The sequence below is a fragment of the Ovis canadensis genome, chromosome 10 (assembly GCF_042477335.2).
Source record: "Ovis canadensis isolate MfBH-ARS-UI-01 breed Bighorn chromosome 10, ARS-UI_OviCan_v2, whole genome shotgun sequence".
NCBI lineage: Eukaryota > Metazoa > Chordata > Mammalia > Artiodactyla > Bovidae > Ovis > Ovis canadensis.
This window is the reverse complement of record NC_091254.1, coordinates 16,639,661-16,658,812: the sequence shown is the minus strand read 5'-3', so window position 1 is coordinate 16,658,812 and position 19,152 is coordinate 16,639,661. Positions and strand designations below refer to the sequence as shown.

General features: G+C 41.1%; 1 protein-coding gene across 3 annotated transcripts in view; it reads right to left on the bottom strand.

Moving 5' to 3' along the window:
- The window catches only part of DIAPH3 (diaphanous related formin 3), a 562,554-nt gene that overhangs the window by 363,305 nt on the left and 180,097 nt on the right, over window positions 1-19,152 (bottom strand). For all 3 annotated transcript variants that reach the window (XM_069602158.1, XM_069602160.1, XM_069602159.1), the window contains 3 exons: window positions 5,296-5,406; window positions 4,891-5,009; window positions 3,958-4,074 (listed from right to left, as the gene is read on the bottom strand). In XM_069602158.1, coding sequence (XP_069458259.1) covers window positions 3,958-4,074; window positions 4,891-5,009; window positions 5,296-5,406 — 347 coding nt within the window. The remainder of the gene's footprint in view (window positions 1-3,957; window positions 4,075-4,890; window positions 5,010-5,295; window positions 5,407-19,152) is intronic.

The following is a 19,152-nucleotide window of genomic DNA, read 5'->3' as shown; positions in this document are numbered from 1 at the left end:
TTTCTTTTTGTCCCAAAAGCAAAAGTGAGCAAAAATTTAAATTCATAGATTGAATTCTTTTAAGTGAGAATATTTTACGGTCTACAATGAAAAATAACTTATAAAAAGCTTTAAAAATTTTATTAATTATCAATGTTAATTGTAAATGTTCACATGAAAATGTCCAGAAAACTGAAGACCTCTGAAAGGTAAAATCCAGGTCCATTTGAGATAGCAAAACCAAAAATACTGAAGAGGTAAACCCAAAACAACAAGGTACATAGGACTGCACAACACAAAGTAAAATTTACTGTATGTGAACGAAAAGGTAAATAACAAAAAATATTTTAAAGAATATATAGCAAAACTATTATGTAAATGACCATAATGCTGACTCTATCCTGTAATAAATATATTCCCACTATAAGAATAAACAACCTAGGGGGTGGGATGGGGAGGGAGATTCAAAAGGGAGGGGGTATATGTACATCTATGGCTGATTCTTGTTGAGGTTTAATGGAAAACAAAATTCTGTAAAGCAATTATCCTTTAATTATAAAATAATTTTTAAAAGAAGAATAAACAACAGCAAACAGTAATAAATAAGTGAGAATTTTGGTCCATGGGAAAGAACCAATGCTATCTTTACTAAACAGTCACAGGAAGAACTCTGCCTTCATAGCAACCACATCTGGAATGAATACCAAGGGCCTTAGGCTGAAAGAGCTAAGGAAGAAGGGAACACAGATGATTATCAAACTTCAAAGGTGATACTGAAAAACTGAGCAAAGGAGGGGAACTTCTATGGCTCACTAATATCACTTTGATAATGCTACTGTAACAGAGCACAGCGAGGGCAGCCCTTAGCATGGAGCCGTTGCTGGGCAACACTACTGGGCCCGTTACCTGGCAACAGATACCACTCAGTCATTGGTCGGTGCTACAGTGGGCCCACCCACAGGCGACCACCTGTCAGGAAGCCACGGTGGGTGGGGGGTGGGGTGGTCAACCAAGAGTGGGGCACGGCCATGAGGGGAGTCAGGGAAGAGCAGACCCTGCCCTCCACCAGGGGCCCTCCGGCGCGTTCCCTGGCCTGGGACCAGCGGGTGAGCTGGGCACCCAGGGAGGAGGCCGGAGGTGCGTCACGGAGGCTCCGGAGCCTCCCCCATGGCCACCCATGAGCCGGGGCCTTGAGGCACTGGCGAACCACTCTGCAACCTCGGTCTCCGTGAGCGGAGAGCGGTGGCCGTCCGGCTGGGCCGCAGGCTGTGGGCCCTGCCTCCTGCCCCCTTTTGGGGGCCTGAGGAACAGTGGGCCAGTTGGGTCCTGGGCGCCGGGCTCCTCAGTGATGACGGCTAAACAGAGTCTGGGTACCTGGCCCTGAGGGAGCCGCCAACCGAGGTGGGCCTCCTCTTGGCCAGGACCTGGGCTTTGGAGGATGAGAGCTATGCCCTGGGACTTGGTGTTTGTTGTCAGGACAGAGAATAACATTTGTTTGGTAGAGATTTACAGGAACATCGTCACCTGAGTGTGACCTGACTTCAAGAACAAGGATTTCACACCAGGAAGTCTGTACCAACTAACCACTCCCCTCTCCACCTTTCCTGTAAAAGGGCTTTGTTGAAAGCTTTGGGGGAATTTGGGATTTTTAAAGCATGAGCTACCCATCTTCTTGCCTGGCTCTGCAGTAAACTTTTCTCTGTTCCAAACGCCAATGTCCTAGTGTTGTTTGGTCTCACTGTGAGTCAGGCACACAGACTTGTATTTTCAGTAACACTATAATGTACTATTTCTCTAGAAAGTTGATTCTACTAAAGTGATAGGCTTGCCTGAGCATGCCCAACAAGAGCTGTGCTTTATAATCTGTTCTGAGGTTTAAAAACCACATGTCCCCTGGAGCACAGATGTAAGGGACTAGGATCCAAAGTAAGAAATAACCTCCTTTGCAGCACTATGCACGTGCACTAAGCCGCTTCAGGGGTTGTCCAACTCTTTGTGACCCTGTGGACTGTAGCCTGCCAGGCTCCCATCCATGGAATTCTCCAGCCAAGAACATTGAGGTGGGTTGCCAAACCCTCCTCCAAGGGATCTTCCCAACCCAGGGATCAAACCCACGATTTCTGAGGCTCCTGCATTGCTGGCAGATTCTTTACCACTAAGCCACCATTTCTACACTATTAGACACATTCAAACCTTCAAAAGCAACGAACAGTCTTAAATTCTTGGAAAATACAGAGATCAAGAAAAGGATGGGATTACTTTAGAATGAGTAAAAGTTTCAAGTTTACTTTTAAATTCTCAGAAGAGTACAATGCTACAATTAGGGTACCTAAGAAATGGCAACCCACTCCAGTACTCTTGCCTAGAGAATTCCATGCTGTCCATGGGGTCGCACAGAGTTGGACACAACTGAAGCAACATAGCATGCATTGGAGAAGGAAATGGCAACCCACTCCAGTATCAGACATAACTGAAGCGACTTAGCATGTATGCATGCTTTGGAGAAGGAAATGGCAACCCACTCCAGTATTCTTGCCTGGAGAATCCCAGGGACAGGGGAGCCTGGTAGGCTGCCATCTATGGGGTCGCACAGAGTCGGACACGACTGAAGCGACTTAGCAGCAGCATGATTCTCAAAAATTTTATTTAATCAAGTATTAGTATTTTTTATCTAGCATTTATAAAGTGGTTCAATAAACTGTCTTATTTTAATAAAATATGAGAAAGAAGCAAATGAAGCCTCAAACAGGTTCCTGACTCATATTTTAGAAGATCTTTGGATTTGCCAGTTTCACAAAGGAATGAGGTGGGGCAGGTGGTCATACTCATCTCAACCTAAAGTTTTACCATGTTTAGATTTCTGTTCACTTGTTAGGTACATCAAAAACCTAAATTACTCCCTCTGACATCACCCAGACGACACAGCCTGAATGAAACTAACAACTCCTACTTGAAGTCAGAGTAAGAAAAGACATACTATCCACAGTATTTGAGAAAAAAATTTCAGCAAAGTTAAAGGTGGCCAAAATGGCTTCATACTCAAAAGATCTTAGCTTCCTTCTTAAAACAGTAATAAAAAAGGAAAGAGGGCATAGAGAATATTTATTGAGCATACACCATATCTGGCTAGGAGTTTCACTCATGTTACCATTTCAATCTTCTTAACAATAGAGCAGCTTCAGTGCTACTATCCGTATATAACCACAGATGGTGGTGCTCAGTCACTCAGTCGTGTCTGACTGTTTGTGACCCCATGGGCATGTATGTAGCCTGCTAAGCTCCTCTGACCATGGAGTTTTTCAAGCAAGATACTGGAGTGGGTTGCCATTTTCTATGCCAGGATCAAACCATGGATCAAACCTACATCTCTTGAGTCTCCTGCATTGACAGGTGGATTCTTTACCACTGAACCACCTGGGAAACCCATATAACTACATGCAGATATGGATAACAGTTAATTTCTTTAAAAATCTGTTGAGCTCAAGATGTCTAAGGTATAATAAAATGACTTCAAAGTTATTGGTCTAGCTTTCTGATACATTAGCAACATTAAACATAACTGTACTATTAAGGAACTTTCTAGCTACTTAAACACTAATAAAATTGATGTTTTAGTATCTTTTTTATAACTTATGAAAAGAAACTTATCAACACCATTCCTACTGCCTAAGGACTAACCAGAAAATATTATACATCATGCAATAAATTAGTGATAAGTAAATTTGTTGCTAGTTCTTATTTTTATTCAGATGAAAAGTTGTAACCAAGAATCTGCTAGAGCTTAAAAAGTAATAGTAGTATCATTTTATACCATCATCTATCTAAATATATACCCAAAGGAAACACTGTATACTATGAATTAATACTATTAAAGAAAGAAATCTTAAAAATATGTTCATGCTCAAATCAAACAGCTGGTGAATTTCACAATATAATTTTATTAGTGAAAGAAAATATTAGAGTATAGTTTCCTCTTACCTTATAAAATAATCATTTCGAATCAGCAAAAGATGCTGCAGAATTGAAATGAAATATCCCTCTGCTCTGGTTTCCTTAACTGTGTTCCACACCATGTTGTAAAGATCATTCGCTTCAGTAAATTGATTAAGGAATATGTGGATTTATTTATCCTCTACACCAAATAACTGCAGTAATGTGACACAGAATCTGCTCTGTAAGGCCTCCAAAGATTACTGTCTTACTCTGAAATAGGTATCGTACAGACTAAGCATAAAATGCATGTAGTTAGGTATGAGAGTAGAGGGAAACTGTGCAAATGACAACTTCACCTGATACTTTCTGGCTTCTCCTCCACAGTCGACTCTAACCAATCTTACTCTCTTGAGCCAAGACGCTCTGGCAGAAAGTGGCGGAGAGCTGGTCATGAAGGCTGCACTGGGTTCTGGGGCAGCCGTGACCAAGAGCGCTGGTGCCAGGCATTACCTACCATGGCGCTCCCCCGTGGAAGACAGAGATGTGGCTCATTTCTGGACAAAAACAAACATCTGCAGATGCACAGAGCCAGCAAAGGCCCATAAGAAAATACACGCAAGGTACAGGGCAGAAATAACCAGCAGGCTAAGGGGCCTCCTCCCAAGGCAGGAAAGCACTGGGCGGGGGACTCCAAACAGAAAGAACAGACTGCACAGGTACACATTAAGAGGCCTACAGTATCCAGATTTAAGGTGCCACATTCATTTATATAAGCATGTTTTCATGAAAACACATATAAACTAATAAGGAGGTTTACACAAACATCCCTCTGATTCAATAAAGTTTTGATTTTATAGTGTTTACCTAGAAACGGCTTCAGAAGTTTAATATTTTAGGGTTAGGGGCTGACTGTTTAAGATTTAGCAGTAATTATTAGTAATTAATACATATTTGATTGGACATCACACAAAAGGATATTCAAATTCAGCTCTAATATCTTTGAGGCGATGGGAGAACTCCATCAAATCTTCTTCCTTATGCTCATCAAAGACTTTAAGTTGGATATCCAAGCCATCATTCTTAATATGTTTTAAATTCTACAGATATTAAATAGAAATTATGAGGAAATGTTTGGTTTTAATAATGCAAAAAATTAATGAAAAATATAAACAATAAATGAACCACTCAACTTGATTTATAGCATTCAAAGACTTAAAGTGTTAACTAATAGTCAAAACTTATCATCTGTATTTTAAAAATAGATTTTATACTCAAGCCTTTTTCCCATAGATAAATTATTCTTGAAAGTAATTTATCTAAATTTCCCCCTACTCAAGTACTTCTCTAATTTAAATATTAATAAGGAGACTGCAGGGCACTTACTGGCAATATCTCTTTCAATCCACAACGCATAAATTCATTTCTGATGTGAAGCCTGAAGTCCAAGTCATCAGGAGATGTAACAAGGGCATTGATGAGCTGCATACACGCTACCTATAATAAATTACACAGCAAGACTTAGACTTGGATCAGACATTTAAAAAGGAGTAATAGCACTGAGACATCAAGGCTGTGTTCCAAGTATTATCAAATATCTTCCTTCACAGGTGAGTCTATTAAAACGATAATTTGAATGTAAAATACTTTAGTCAATTATAAATTATACAAGAAATATATCTTCAGAGGAGTTTTTAATTCACTCCAACCAAAAGTTAAGTTCTTGTCCAAAAATATCATTCCATGCACACAAGACATAAACTGAACACACATTAGTTGAAAAACTATAAATATCCTTAGATAACACTTACCTAAACTAGGATAACAAAATAACTTCCGATTCATCAAGAGAAACCCAAAGACTTTAAGTCAATAAGAATTAACTAAGGCATAAATTTAGTTAATGGGGTTGCTATAACCAAAAACTGTATTATGAACATTGCAAGGCTAATTACTGGTTTGATCCCTGGGTTGGGAAGATCCCCTGGAGAAGGAAATGGCAACCCACTCCAATATCCTTGCCTGGAAAATCTTATGGACAGAGGAGCCTGGTGGGCTGCAGTCCATGGGGTCGCAAAGAGTCAGGCACGACTGAGTGACTAACACTTACTTACTTACTTAACTGACCAGGCACTGGTCTCTGCACTTTGACAAAATTTCAGACCTACTGTATGTTATGTTTATTAAGAAGACATAAAGAATTAACATGGCCAACTGAGCTAAAAATTAAAAAATCATATTTTCTCAACTTTTACCCTGGAACTCCAACTTTCAACTTGGATATCGTTTTTGTTTTGTTTTGTTTTGTTTTGTTTTAAATCACTGGCTGAATTGTATCTTTCATTATCAAAAATCTATATAATGAAAACAAAAGAGGTTGTTTCTAGGGAAGCAAAGAATTCTTCGTTGTTGTTGATGGTTATTTTTCTAAGCCTGCATTCTACCAAAAGCCAACAAGAAAGACTAGCCTACTGATCAATATGTTTAACCTCATGCTGTTCTCTAAATTGTCCTTTCTCCATCCCTTAAGGCAAGGTTTATATGAATTTAAGATGCCATTTTGGGATTAAAACACCAACAGGGGTCTGAGTTCCAGCTGGTTGAAATATATTGTAATTGTTCTATTTGATATCTAAACACTAAAATCTGGCGAGCATGCCTCTACTGTCAAAACCTGAAAGAGAGGGAAAAGCAAAACATATTTAGAAAAAAAAGAAAAGAAAAACTTAAAACAGAGTCTACCTTTCAGTACATGTTCACTCAGCTGTAAACAGTTCACGTCAAAAAGTCAAGTTTAAAAGGCTTTCTTTGCACTTCCTTGCCAGTCATTACCCAGTACCCACAAATTTTTTTTCAGCATTATAAAAGATCTCAAACGGCATACGAATCATGTTTCTCTACGTACAGAGAAATTAAATTAGCATTAGTCACCAGGTTTCCAGAAAAGATGCAAATTATAGACAACTCAAAGAAAGCAGCAAAAATAAACAACCTAAAAATTAGCAGCAAATATCACCTAAATGGAAAGTCAATATGTACAGAACAATATTAGCACAAAATTGAGGAGAAAGAAAGGGAAAGGATCATCCAAATTGCTTCCAGGAAGCATTTTAAAGGCAATTTCCCATAAAACGAAAAATAGGAAACTGACAAACTGAAGTAATGAATTTAATTCATTAAGATCCCTTCCCAATTCTAATGGTAACTTACCATTATCACGACCCATACCCACTTTTTGATTAATTTATATCCTGTAAATATATGTCTACATGCAGTGAAATGTATTGATTTATTTTCTTACAGATGAAAAACTCTATAATCAAGGTAAAGATCAAAGAGTTCCTTCTAGGTTTTTAACACATATATTGAGATATTTGGACCTGTTTTACCACATGATTTCACACTGATACAGCATACCAGCATATAAATCAATTTCTATAGACAGCAGAAAAGGCTCAGGAACTCAAAGGTAAAACGGCACATGTTGTCTACCCTAGTGAAGATAAGTAGGTACAATAACAAAAATTCACTCTAACAGATATATGAGAATATACTATATAAGCATATGGAGACTAATAAAAACAAGGACAGCTGAGGAACAGAACTGACTCTCAAGGATTAATCGGAAGACAGGCAGCCAGATGAAGAGACCAAGGTGTTCAAATATTAAGAGTTAACATATTCAAAGCCCTGGGCCCTTCTGTTGAATCACAAGGAATTCAGATTTTCTGAGCAGTCTGTAAAGGTAGGAAGTGGGAGTGCAGGGGAAGGACTCATTAAAGACGAGGCCAGACAGATGAAGCACAGCCTCCCAGGCCAAATCAGAGAGTGCTGGTTCAGCTGGAAATAGGGAGAATCATAAAGGATTTCATGCAGAGGAGAGGAAATAACAGAGGTAACACATTAAGTAAAGAAGTGATCTTAGGTTTCCCCTAGTGGTCCAATGGTTAAGACATAGAGCTTCCAATACAAGGGCCACAGGTTTAATCCCTGGTCATGGAACTAAGATCCCACATGCCACACAGCATGGCAGGGAAATAAAGCTATCATAGTGGCAACCTCAGTGAGCAATGAGGAGGTCTTGAACCACCTTTCTAAAACATGTGATGGCTGGGTGAACATGTGGTTGAGACCAAAGAGAAGAATTTACAAGTTCTCCCACCTTTGTTTCTCAACAAGATAGGAGGTGGGAGTATTAACAGACACATGAAATGCAAGGAGAGAAACAAATTGCACAGGAGACTAGAAAAAATTCTGCTTTTAAAAATGAAATGTACATTAAGAATCATACATTCATTTAAAAAATTAGTTACTGAATGCTAGGATATTAACAGAAACTCCAGGAAATAATGAAATTGTGATATTCATCATAAGGAATTAATCATCATGCTCTGCTTGATGTTCCAATAACATAGCATATATGGTCTCCATTAATTTGCATTAAGTATGCTATGCTAACAGTTTCAAAGGCAGACAAAAGCTACCTCACCCCAGAACTGATAACTGAAGAGGGTAAGAAAACAGGAGTTTCTGCCTTCCCCCTGGGAGCATCCTAAGTTAAATAAAGGCTCTATCTTTGGGCATCAGACCCACTCTGTTAATTAGGTTATGCATTTCATTACTTCCAAGCCTGTTAGTGATGTCTACTAAGGACTTGCTGGTACTGGGGACACAACTACAAAAAGAAGAAGACAGAAATCACTACTAAAGAAAGGGAGGAGGCAAGACTGACTCCATGATTTCCGACCAGGGCAATTTAAAAGCTGACAGTCATTTATTAAGATGGAAAATAAATAAGGATAAACAGAGGAAACAGGTTTGGGAAGAAAGATCAGGAGTTCAGTTTTAGAGATGTTAAGTTGAAAATATCTATTATTGATCCTCATCCAAAGAAGTAGAAAAGGAAATTGGATATAGGCGACCCTAGTTCAAGAAAGAGATTACCATAGCAATTGCAGGTAAAAACCAAATCTCAGATGATCATCAAGAGAAGAGAAGAGAAGAGAGAGAGAAGAGGTCCAAGAACTGACTGGAACATTTCAGTTTCATCAATTTCAACTTTAGGTTTTGATTTGCAGGTTGGGGAAATGAGTTAAAGAAAAGTAGAAAGCTATAATATGGTAGAAAACAAACAAAGAGAAGTCTGAAAAGTATGGGAGGAAAGTGTGTCAACAGAGAGAGTGATCAACTGTCTAATAAGATCATTACCACTGCATTTGGCAAACTGGTGACTTAAAGAGCAGTTTCTACAGAAGGACAGAACTGCTCTTCCACATGGAAAACTCTCTCATGTTCCATCAACAACCAGTACATGAAAGCATACAATTAAACTGACCCTAAAATACTCTCCTCCTTACTACAAACGCATGTTTAAAAACACTTTATAACATTTTAGAAACACTGCTTATTGACCTTCGGTTCAAACGAGGCTTCTAAGTAAGACATCTTTAGGTGTTAGATCATGGACTCCATTTTAATGATTTAAAAAGTAAATGCTATAAACTTGTTACTCTTGCTCCAATTATCAAAAAGGAACCTTACATGAGAAAAGCTACTTTTAACACAACTTCTAGCTATAAAGACATGTCTGCATACATGTGCACAGGCCTGCCAGCTAGAATTCAGGATGGCTGAGGATTTCCTCAAGAGCAGCAACAAACTGAAAATGCACTACAAAAACTGAGACCAGCAAACCCCACACAGCCAAGGATGAGGAAAATAAGTAGCCACAACCGTAATCACAAATAGTGGGAAAAGTGTCAGCAATGACATAAACTAGAAAGGGGGACAAATAAACTGTAAGCAAAAATCGCAAAGATATTCAATAAGAGGGATAGAGCTTGTCAAAGGCAATCTTACAACAAGGCAAATGATCAAAGGAAAATCATTAGAAGTAGAAAGAAGTTAAACAGCAAGACAAAGACACACGCAGGAATTAACATCACTTAATCAGCAAAGTAGTTTTCCACCCTTGAAAATGGTTTCTTCATATGTAAATACATATTACCTAAATTTCCCCTACCACATAATTTAATATAATGCTATTTATCACTATGTACAAAACAAAAGGAGAAAAACATCAATATTTTATGTATCTTCAACTTTCAGTTTCCAACCCTTTTTCGACTAACAAGTTTGAGCACAAAATTCCAGGCACACTAAGAGCTGTGATGATTAAGACCAACCACAGGCTTGTCCAAGTTTTGCCAAGGCCAACAACACAGATGCTTTCTCCAAGATTATGCCAAAAGAACTGAAAAGGCATCCAACAAACAGCAAAAGAAAGTATTCTTTAGAAAGCTCACAATTGGGCAATAGGTTCATCCTGAATATGAGGAGATGTTTTCATATGTTAAAATGATGGCTATACTACACTGAACACCTATCAGCTTCACAAGCTGAATGCAGACTGCAAACCAGCAACCGTAAAGTACGTTAAGTAAAAATTCTATCAGAATCTGTGAATACCTGCTATCTGGGCCTGGAAGAAACAGGTTATACAGCTATTCATCTTCTTAGCTCCACAGCAGAAATCATCTGCTCTCTTTGCACAATCAAATTCCACATTTATCAGGTTAAAATGAGTAAATGATGCTTATAGACAAATATCTTGCCTCCAGTGCAACAAAAGAAATACCCAGGAATTTTTAAATCTCACGTGTTAATCCAGAATACAAACTAAACCTGACTACTACATTATGAAGACAAACACAGAAAAGGGTGAATTATGTCAGCAAATGTAAAGTCCTATACTTTACTTATATTTCTAATAAAATTTCTATAAATGATAGACACAGTAAGACAACAAGTCAGAGCTTGCAGTAACTGCAAATATCTCACACAAATTCAGGCAAATAAATTACAGGATAGACAGGCTCTAATTTATATCATTATGAACAGTTGAATTCAAGATAGAACCAGGATTTTTAAAGATTTATTGTGACACTGTCCTGAGATATCCATGAATTCTTTCTGTGTTCTTCCATTTTGCTGAGATTCTAGTATCACAATATTCATATGAAATATTAGCAAGCTCTGAATTCCTGAGTATAAGTTTCTTAAGATCCTAAGGAGTGCATTTCATGCATCTTTATTGCTCTAATATCTAGCAGAACCGTGCACAGCAATCTTAACTGAATAATTAACTGACTGGTTAATTATGAAACTTTGCAGTTACCTTGAGTCATGAGTTACCTTTATCTTTCTGGTGGTCTCTTAAAGCATAAGTAAAAAAATGCATTACATAGATTCAGAAAATTGGCAAAGTACTCTAGGATAAAAATGTTAACCACTAGTTTACTATACTGAGGTGTGTACTCCAAATGATAATATGAGTTTACATTAGAATATTATTTTACTCTTGCTTCTTTAATGTTTATTAGCTTAATGGCATATTATTTACTTGTTCATTTAATATATTAATCTTTTGATTCATACAGATACAGTAACCATACTGTTGCAAGCCTCAATAAATGTAGTAATCGAAAACAGAGAGGAATTAAAATAATTTGATCTCTGCATCCTTTTGGAAGGCCCCAACAGTGGTCTTAAAAAATAAAATATCCAATTATACCCTGTAGTCTTCATTTGGGCCTTCAATAAACGTGAGAATGACTTACTTGATGTTAAGTAACTTTACTTAACATTTACTTTTTTGAGGAGGTAGGAGATACTTGAAGCAAAAGAAACAGTCAATCAAGTTATAGGAAGTTATATGACATTCATTATAAAAAGAATAACCTTTGTTTGGTCATGGGCAAAATTAAACTCGGGTACATTTTGAGCCTAACAGCCTTAAGAGTCTTAACCATAAGGGAAATAAACAGACGCTAATAAATTTGGCTAAATTCAAACAGGCATTGTAACATTTTCTTCAATGTCATATTTTTCTATTATTGCCCAGCACCAGAAGAAATATTAATAACCTCAGATATGCAGATGAACCACCCTTATGGCAGAAAGCAAACAGGAACTAAAAAGCCTCTTGATGAAAGTGAAAGAAGAGAGTGAAAAGGTTGGCTTAAAGTTCAACATTCAGAAAACTAAGATCATGGCATCTAGTCCCATCACTTGATGGGAAATACATGGGGAAACTGGAAACAGTGTCAGACTTTTATTTTTTTGGCTCCAAAATCACTGCAGATGGTGACTGCAGCCAGGAAATTAAAAGACGCTTACTCCTTGGAAGCAAAGTTATGACCAACCTAGAGAGCATATTGAAAAGTAGAGGCATTACTTTGCCAACAAAGGTGCGTCTAGTCAACGCTATGGTTTTTCCAGTGGTCATGTATGGATGTGAGAGTTGGACCGTGAAGAAAGCTGAGCGCCGAAGAATTGATGCTTTTGAACTGTGGTGCTGGAGAAGACTCTTGAGAGTCCCTTGGATTGCAAGGAGATCCAACCAGTCCATTCTAAGGATCACTCCTGGGTGTTCATTGGAAGGACTGATGCTAAAGCTGAAACTCCAGTACTATGGCCACCTCATGCAAAGAGTTGACTCATTGGAAAAGACTCTGATGCTGGGAGGGATTGGGGGCAGGAGGAGAAGGGGACGACAGAAGATGAGATGGCTGGATGGCATCACCGACTCGATGGACATGAGTTTGAGTGAACTCCGGGAGTTGGTGATGGACAGGGAGGCCTGGCGTGCTGCGATTCATGGGGTCGCAAAGAGTCGGATACAACTGAACTGAACTGAACATATTTCAAAGCACAGTGATAGCTGAACTGAAGGTCAGTTTTCCTGCTTTAGTTCTAAAACTTTAGTGAACCGAAACCAGTTATCCAACAGGTAAGCATGTTTCCGGGGGCTGGCTATACTGTGCAGCCTGTGGGGTCTTAGTCTCCTGACTGCGGACTGAACCTGCGCTCCCTGCACTGGAAGCATGGCGTCTCCAACACTGGATCACCAGGGAAGCCCCTCAACTTTTTACATTAAAAAAAAGAAAATCTTTTTTTTTTTTAGTATAATGGAAAAATGTGATCCAATCAAATTTGCAAAGACCTATTCTGTAATTGAACTCAATGAAATCCATAGAGACTGAAGAAGCTTCCCCCCCCCTTTTTTTTTAAGTTAAGAAACCTCTGTCTTTATAGCAGCCATGAACATGCACTTTTAATCTCTGACTGCAGTGAGTATAAACGACCAACAGCTCCGGCTGCAGCCCTGCGACACCCATCACAACAGGTATGACGGAGCCGCACTTCCCATGGGCTCCACCAGCCAACATCTGATCACAGCAAGAACGCTGAAATGCGCCCGATCCTGGGATCCCCAGGACGTTGGCTGGAGGATTCCCCCAACCACCTTGCTAAGTCCTCCTGGGACAGCACAGTGCCCTCAGACACTTCCCCCCAACCTTCTTCCTGCTGTCTCTCCTTCACCTGCTCTCAGGTCAACACTGAGTTTGACACCCTCCAGCTTCTCTCAGCTCCCTCTCCAGATTCCCCTTGGAGGCATTTCCTCTAGTCCCTTGCACATCAAACCCCTTGCTACTCAAGGAACCCAGATGAACAGTCTTGGTTCCACAAGGCAAGTTGCATCAAGAGTATTATTTTCAAATTATCTTATTTAATGTTATGTATATTTTACCACAATTAAAAACAGAGAAAGAAGTAGAATAATGGCTATGTGCTTCAATAATGGGTGAAGAGAAATTATAAGATTTGGGTTATTAGTAAAAAATATGTGGTCCAGACTTCCCTGGTGGCCTAATGGTTAAGAACCAGCCTTGCAATGCAGAGGACATGGGTTCAAATCCTGGCCAGGGAACTAGGATGCCATGTGCCACGAGTACGGAGCCTGCACACTCCAGAGCCCAAGCGCCAGACTAGAGAGTCCCTGTGCTGTGTCAAAGGACCCCACAACAGAGCACAGATCCACGAGCCACAACCAACACCCAAAACAGCCAAATGAATAAACAAACAGTCAAAAATAAGAGTGGTCCAAAGAAATACAGCAAAGATCCAGCTAACTGTGAGTATCTAAGAATACTAAGTCAAATTTTGAGAAACCTGGAGGCAATTAAGGATTTAAATTTATTTAAAGTATGTATGCACCAGTGCGTGTGTTAGTTGCTCAGTTGTATCTGACTCTTTGAGCCCGCCAGGCTCCTCTGTCCATGGAATTCTCCAAGCAAGCAGAGTAGAGTGAGTCGCCATTCCCTTCTCCAGGGGATCATCCTGACCCAGGGATCGAATCCGATCCCTTGCACTGCAGGCGGATTCTTCACCATCTGAGCTACCAGGGAAGCCCATATTTAAAGTATGTTTATATTCAAATATACTCTGATCAAACTCAAAAACTAAAGCTGCTACAGGTTGGCATCAGCACACCGAAGGCCAGAGAACCAGAACTTTGCCGCTCTGAGCCATGCGGCCCCACATGCCCTCGCTCACGTCTGCTCTCCGATGGGGCTCGTTCTCCTCCTCTCTGATGAGAAACTTTAGAAAACATGCTTCCCTTTAAACAGCAGTTAGTGTACTGTCACACGAACCAAAATTAGTGAAGGCTTTGTTCCATTCACGTGACATCAAGGCACAGCGAGTGTACAGAAACACCACCAAGAGCATCAGATTAAGGGAAAAGAAGCCACGCAGGAGACGGGCGGAGGGGCAGCGCTCTGCTCGCTGCCACCAGGAAACGCTGCGTGGGGCTCTCAGGGGTCTGGAAAGCACTGCAGGTAGAGGTGGAGACCGCCTTTCTTCTGCAAGACCTTTACCAGGTTGTCTTTACAACAAACCACCTTGGAAAGCAGAGACTGTCCACCCTCCAGAGCCAAAGGGCATGCAGACCCAAGCCCATTCTGAAAGATCTGTGCTCCCCAAGCTGAAAATTCCTCTCCTGTGACTCACCTGCCGTCTCTGCCAAGCCATCACACAGCCCCTTCAAAAACAAAGACTGCACTCAATGCTCCTGACCAGCCAGCTGGGAGGCCTCACTGAGAGCACTATCACCCAGCAGCTTCCCAACTGACAGAGATCCCAACTGGGGGATCCCGAGAACTACAGGCAATATGTTCCACCCAGGAGCACCCAGTGCACCTTCAAGACTATGCATCTAACGGGGAAACGAGGCATTAATTTGCCTCTCTGTCCAAAACACTGACATGCACCTCAGAGGCACACATAAGAGGTGTTTAGCTGTTTGAGGAATCAGGACCTGTACACATACAGCCTTAGATAGCTGTGGTCATCTCTCTACCCTGAGGCAACTCTGGTTCCTCAGCAAAGTTTCCTGGAGAGAAAGGACATACGTGCACCAGCAGACTGACCCCTACGATGAGACACTAAAGGAACAGGCCCTGAGAAACATGTCCCTGGCTTTGCCTGGAGTAGTTAGTGACACGGTGTCAGCCCCAGAAGGTACTCATCAGCTTCCACTCACCATCAGGGCTGTCATAGATGAAAGAGTTGCCCCGATGTCCACCTTGCTGAACAAAGTTTGTGCAATCATTCAAACCTAAGGTGCAGTGAAACTGCAACAGAAGAAACAAAGAAAGCTTCCTGGAGTCCTAACATGGACTCTGGTGGTTTACTGGATGTGTCTGGCTGGCAAGATCCGTGATCTGAGAGGCAGGGCTGAGGTCAGAAGTGCAGAGCAGCCTCAACCTGCTGCTTGAAGCACTGCTGACCAGCAGCCTTCAATGAATACTCAAGAAGACAAACTAAACAAATCTCATCACAGCCTGTATTGGTCAGAGTAACTGCTGCCCAGAGTGTCTTTGCTCTAACGTGACCCCTCTACTTGGAATCTGGGGCTAACAAAGCTGAAACTCGAGCTACTGCTATGGCTGTGGGTAAAGGGAGTCCTTTGTTTTAGACCTAGGAGTCCGTGTCTTTGGACAGCAGCACCCCTACAAGGGTGGCAGACAAACACAGTAGGCTAGGAGTGGCAAGAAATCACAGATCCTTTGTGCTCTTGACCCTCCCAGCCACAAGACCAAGAAGGCTGGATCAGGAAGACACCGTAGGAAGGGAAGGTGCAGCATGCGGTCACTGAGGACACAAGTGCAGAGGAAAAGTGAAACAGCCACCCAAAAACACTCCAGGATTCCCAACTTTGATTCCATTCCATTCCATTCCATAAATATACGGCAATTCCATCAGGCTTGTGCCCAAAGACACAAGTCTGAACAACAAGAGAAGAGAGAAAACACACATAGAAAAATTAACTAGAGGAGAGAAATGAATATCAAACTACGACAGACACTAGAGATTGGCCCATCCACCTTATTCCAACCCACCTCTCTGGAAGACCCAGGGACCACAAGAGGCTAATCACACAAAGGAAGGCTGGACTCTGTGACGGAAGGTGTGGGGTCTGGCTAAAGCTCTCCCAGCAAGGTGGCAGAGCCCTCTAGTGCTGCCCAAAGCAGGGATTATGAGTGCTGTTTCTCTTGGGACATTCCTGGATGTAGTTTGCTCTTTCCTCTTCTGCATTACTACTGCTACATATATCCACACACGGGCCCCACCCTACTAGAAATTCTGTAAGGAACTCAGCTCCGTTTCAAGCTTAAATTAACCAGAGAGAATTACTATCTTGGAAGATGAAAACCTCTGTATGTCACACTTGAGAAAAGAAAGTAATGTACATTTAACTGCATATTTACACTTATACTTTCTTTTCTGATATAAGAATATAAGGTGTGAAACGCAAAAGTAGGAAGTCAACAAACACCTGGCTGCTGCTGCTGCTGCTAAGTCGCTTCAGTCATGTCCGACTCTGTGTGACCCCATAGACGGCAGCCCACCAGGCTCCCCCGTCCCTGGGATTCTCCAGGCAAAAACACTGGAGTGGGTTGCCATTTCCTTCGCCAATGCATGAAAGTGAAAAGTGAAAGGGAAGTCACTTAGTCGTATCCGACTCTTCGCGACCCCATGGACCGCAGCCTACCAGGATCCTCTGTCCATGGGATTTTCCAGACAAGAGTACTAGAGTGGGGTGCCATTGCCTCCTCTGAAGAAAAACCTGGAGTAACATGCAAATTTAGCCTTCGAGTACAGAATGAAGCAGGGCAAAGGCGAATAGAGTTTTGCCAAGAGAATGCACTGGTCATAGCAAACACCCTCTTCCAACACCACAAGAGAAGACTCTACACATGGACATCACCAGATGGTCAACACCAAAATCAGATTGATTATATTCTCTGCAGCCAAAGGTGGAGAAGCTCTACACAGTCAGCAAAAATAAGACCGATAGCTGACTGTGCCCAGATCATCAACTCCTTATTGCCAAATTCAGACTTAAATTGAAAAAAGTAGGGAAAACCACTAGACCATTCAGGTATAACCTAAATCAAATCCCTTATGATTATACAGCGGAAGTGAGAAATAGATTTAAGCGACTAGATCTGATAGGTAGAGTGCCTGATGAACTATGGACTGAGGTTCATGACACTGTACAGGAGACAGGGATCAAGACCATCCCCATGGAAAAGAAATGCAAAAAAGCAAAACAGCTCTCTAGGCAGGTCTTACAAATAGCCGAGAAAAGAAGAGAAGTGAAAGGCAAAGGAGAAAGGGAAAGATATAAGCATCTGAATGCAGAGTTCCAAAGAAGAGCAAGATATAAGAAAACCTTCTTCTGCGATCAATGCAAAGAAATCGATGAAAAAAATAGAATGGTAAAGACTAGAGATCTTTCAAGAAAGTTAGAGATGCCAAGAGAACATTTCATGCAAAGATGGGCTCGATAAAAGACAGAAATGGTATGCACCTAACAGAAGCAGAAGATATTAGGAAGAGGTGGCAAGAATACACAGAAGAACTGTACAAAAAAGATCTTCATGAACAAGATAATCACGATGGTGTGATCACTCACCTAGAGCCAGACATCCTGGAATGTGAAGTACAAGAGGGCCGTAGAAAGCATCACTACGAACAAAGCTAGTGGAGGTGATGGAATTCCAGCTGAGCTGTTTCAAATCCTGAAATACGATGCTGTGAAAGTGCTGCACTCAACATGCTAGCAAATATGGAAAACTGAGCAGTGGCCACAGGACTGGAAAAGGTCAGTTTTCATTCCAATCTCAAAGAAAGGCAATGCCAAAGAATGCTCAAACTACTGCACAATTGCACTCATCTCACACGCTAGTAAAGTAATGCTCAAAATTCTCCAAGTCAGGCTTCAGCAATATGTGAAGCGTGAACTTCCTGATGGTGAAGCTGGTTTTAGAAAAGGCAGAGGAACCAGAGATCAAATTAGCAACATCCGCTGGATCTTGGAAAAAAGCAAGAGAGTTCCAGAAAAACATCTATTTCTGCTTTCTTGACCATGCCTAAGCCTTTGACTGTGTGGATCATAATAAACTGTGGAAAATTCTGAAAGAGATGGGAATACCACACCACCTGACCTGCTTCTTGAGAAATCTGTAAGCAGGTCAGGAAGCAACAGTTAGATCTGGACATGGAACGACAGACTGGTTCCAAATAGGAAAACCAGGACGTCAAGGCTGTATATTGTCACCCTGCTTATTTAACTTATATTCAGAGTACATCATGCGAAACGCTGGACTGAAAGAAACACAAGCTGGAATCAAGATTGCCAGGAGAAATATCAATAACCTCAGATATGCAGATGACCACCACCCTTATGGTAGAAAGTGAAGAGAAATGCAAAAGCCTCTTGATGAAAGTGAAAGAGGAGAGTGAAACAGCCGGCTTAAAGCTCAACATTCAGGAAACGAAGATCATGGCATCCGGTCCCATCACTTCATGGGAAATACATGGGGAAACAGTGGAAACAGCATCAGACTTTGTTTTTTGGGGCTCCAAACTCACCGCAGATGGTGACTGCAGCCATGACATTAAAAGACGCTTACTCCTTGGAAGAAAAGTTATGACCAACCTAGATAGCATATTCAAAAGCAGAGACATAACCTTGCCGACTAAGGTCCGTCTGGTCAAGGCTATGGTTTTTCCTGTGGTCATGTATGGATGTGAGAGTTGGACTGTGAAGAAGGCTGAGCGCTGTAGAATTGATGCTTTTGAACTGTGATGTTGGAGAAGACTCTTGAGAGTCCCTTGGACTGCAAGAGATCCAACCAGTCCATTCTGAAGGAGATCAGCCCTGGGATTTCTTTGGAAGGAATGATGCTAAAGCTGAAACTCCAGTACTATGGCCACCTCATGCGAAGAGTTGACTCACTGGAAAAGACTCTGATGCTGGGAGGGATTGGGGGCAGGAGGAGAAGGGGACGACAGAGGATGAGATGGCTGGATAGCATTACGGACTCGATG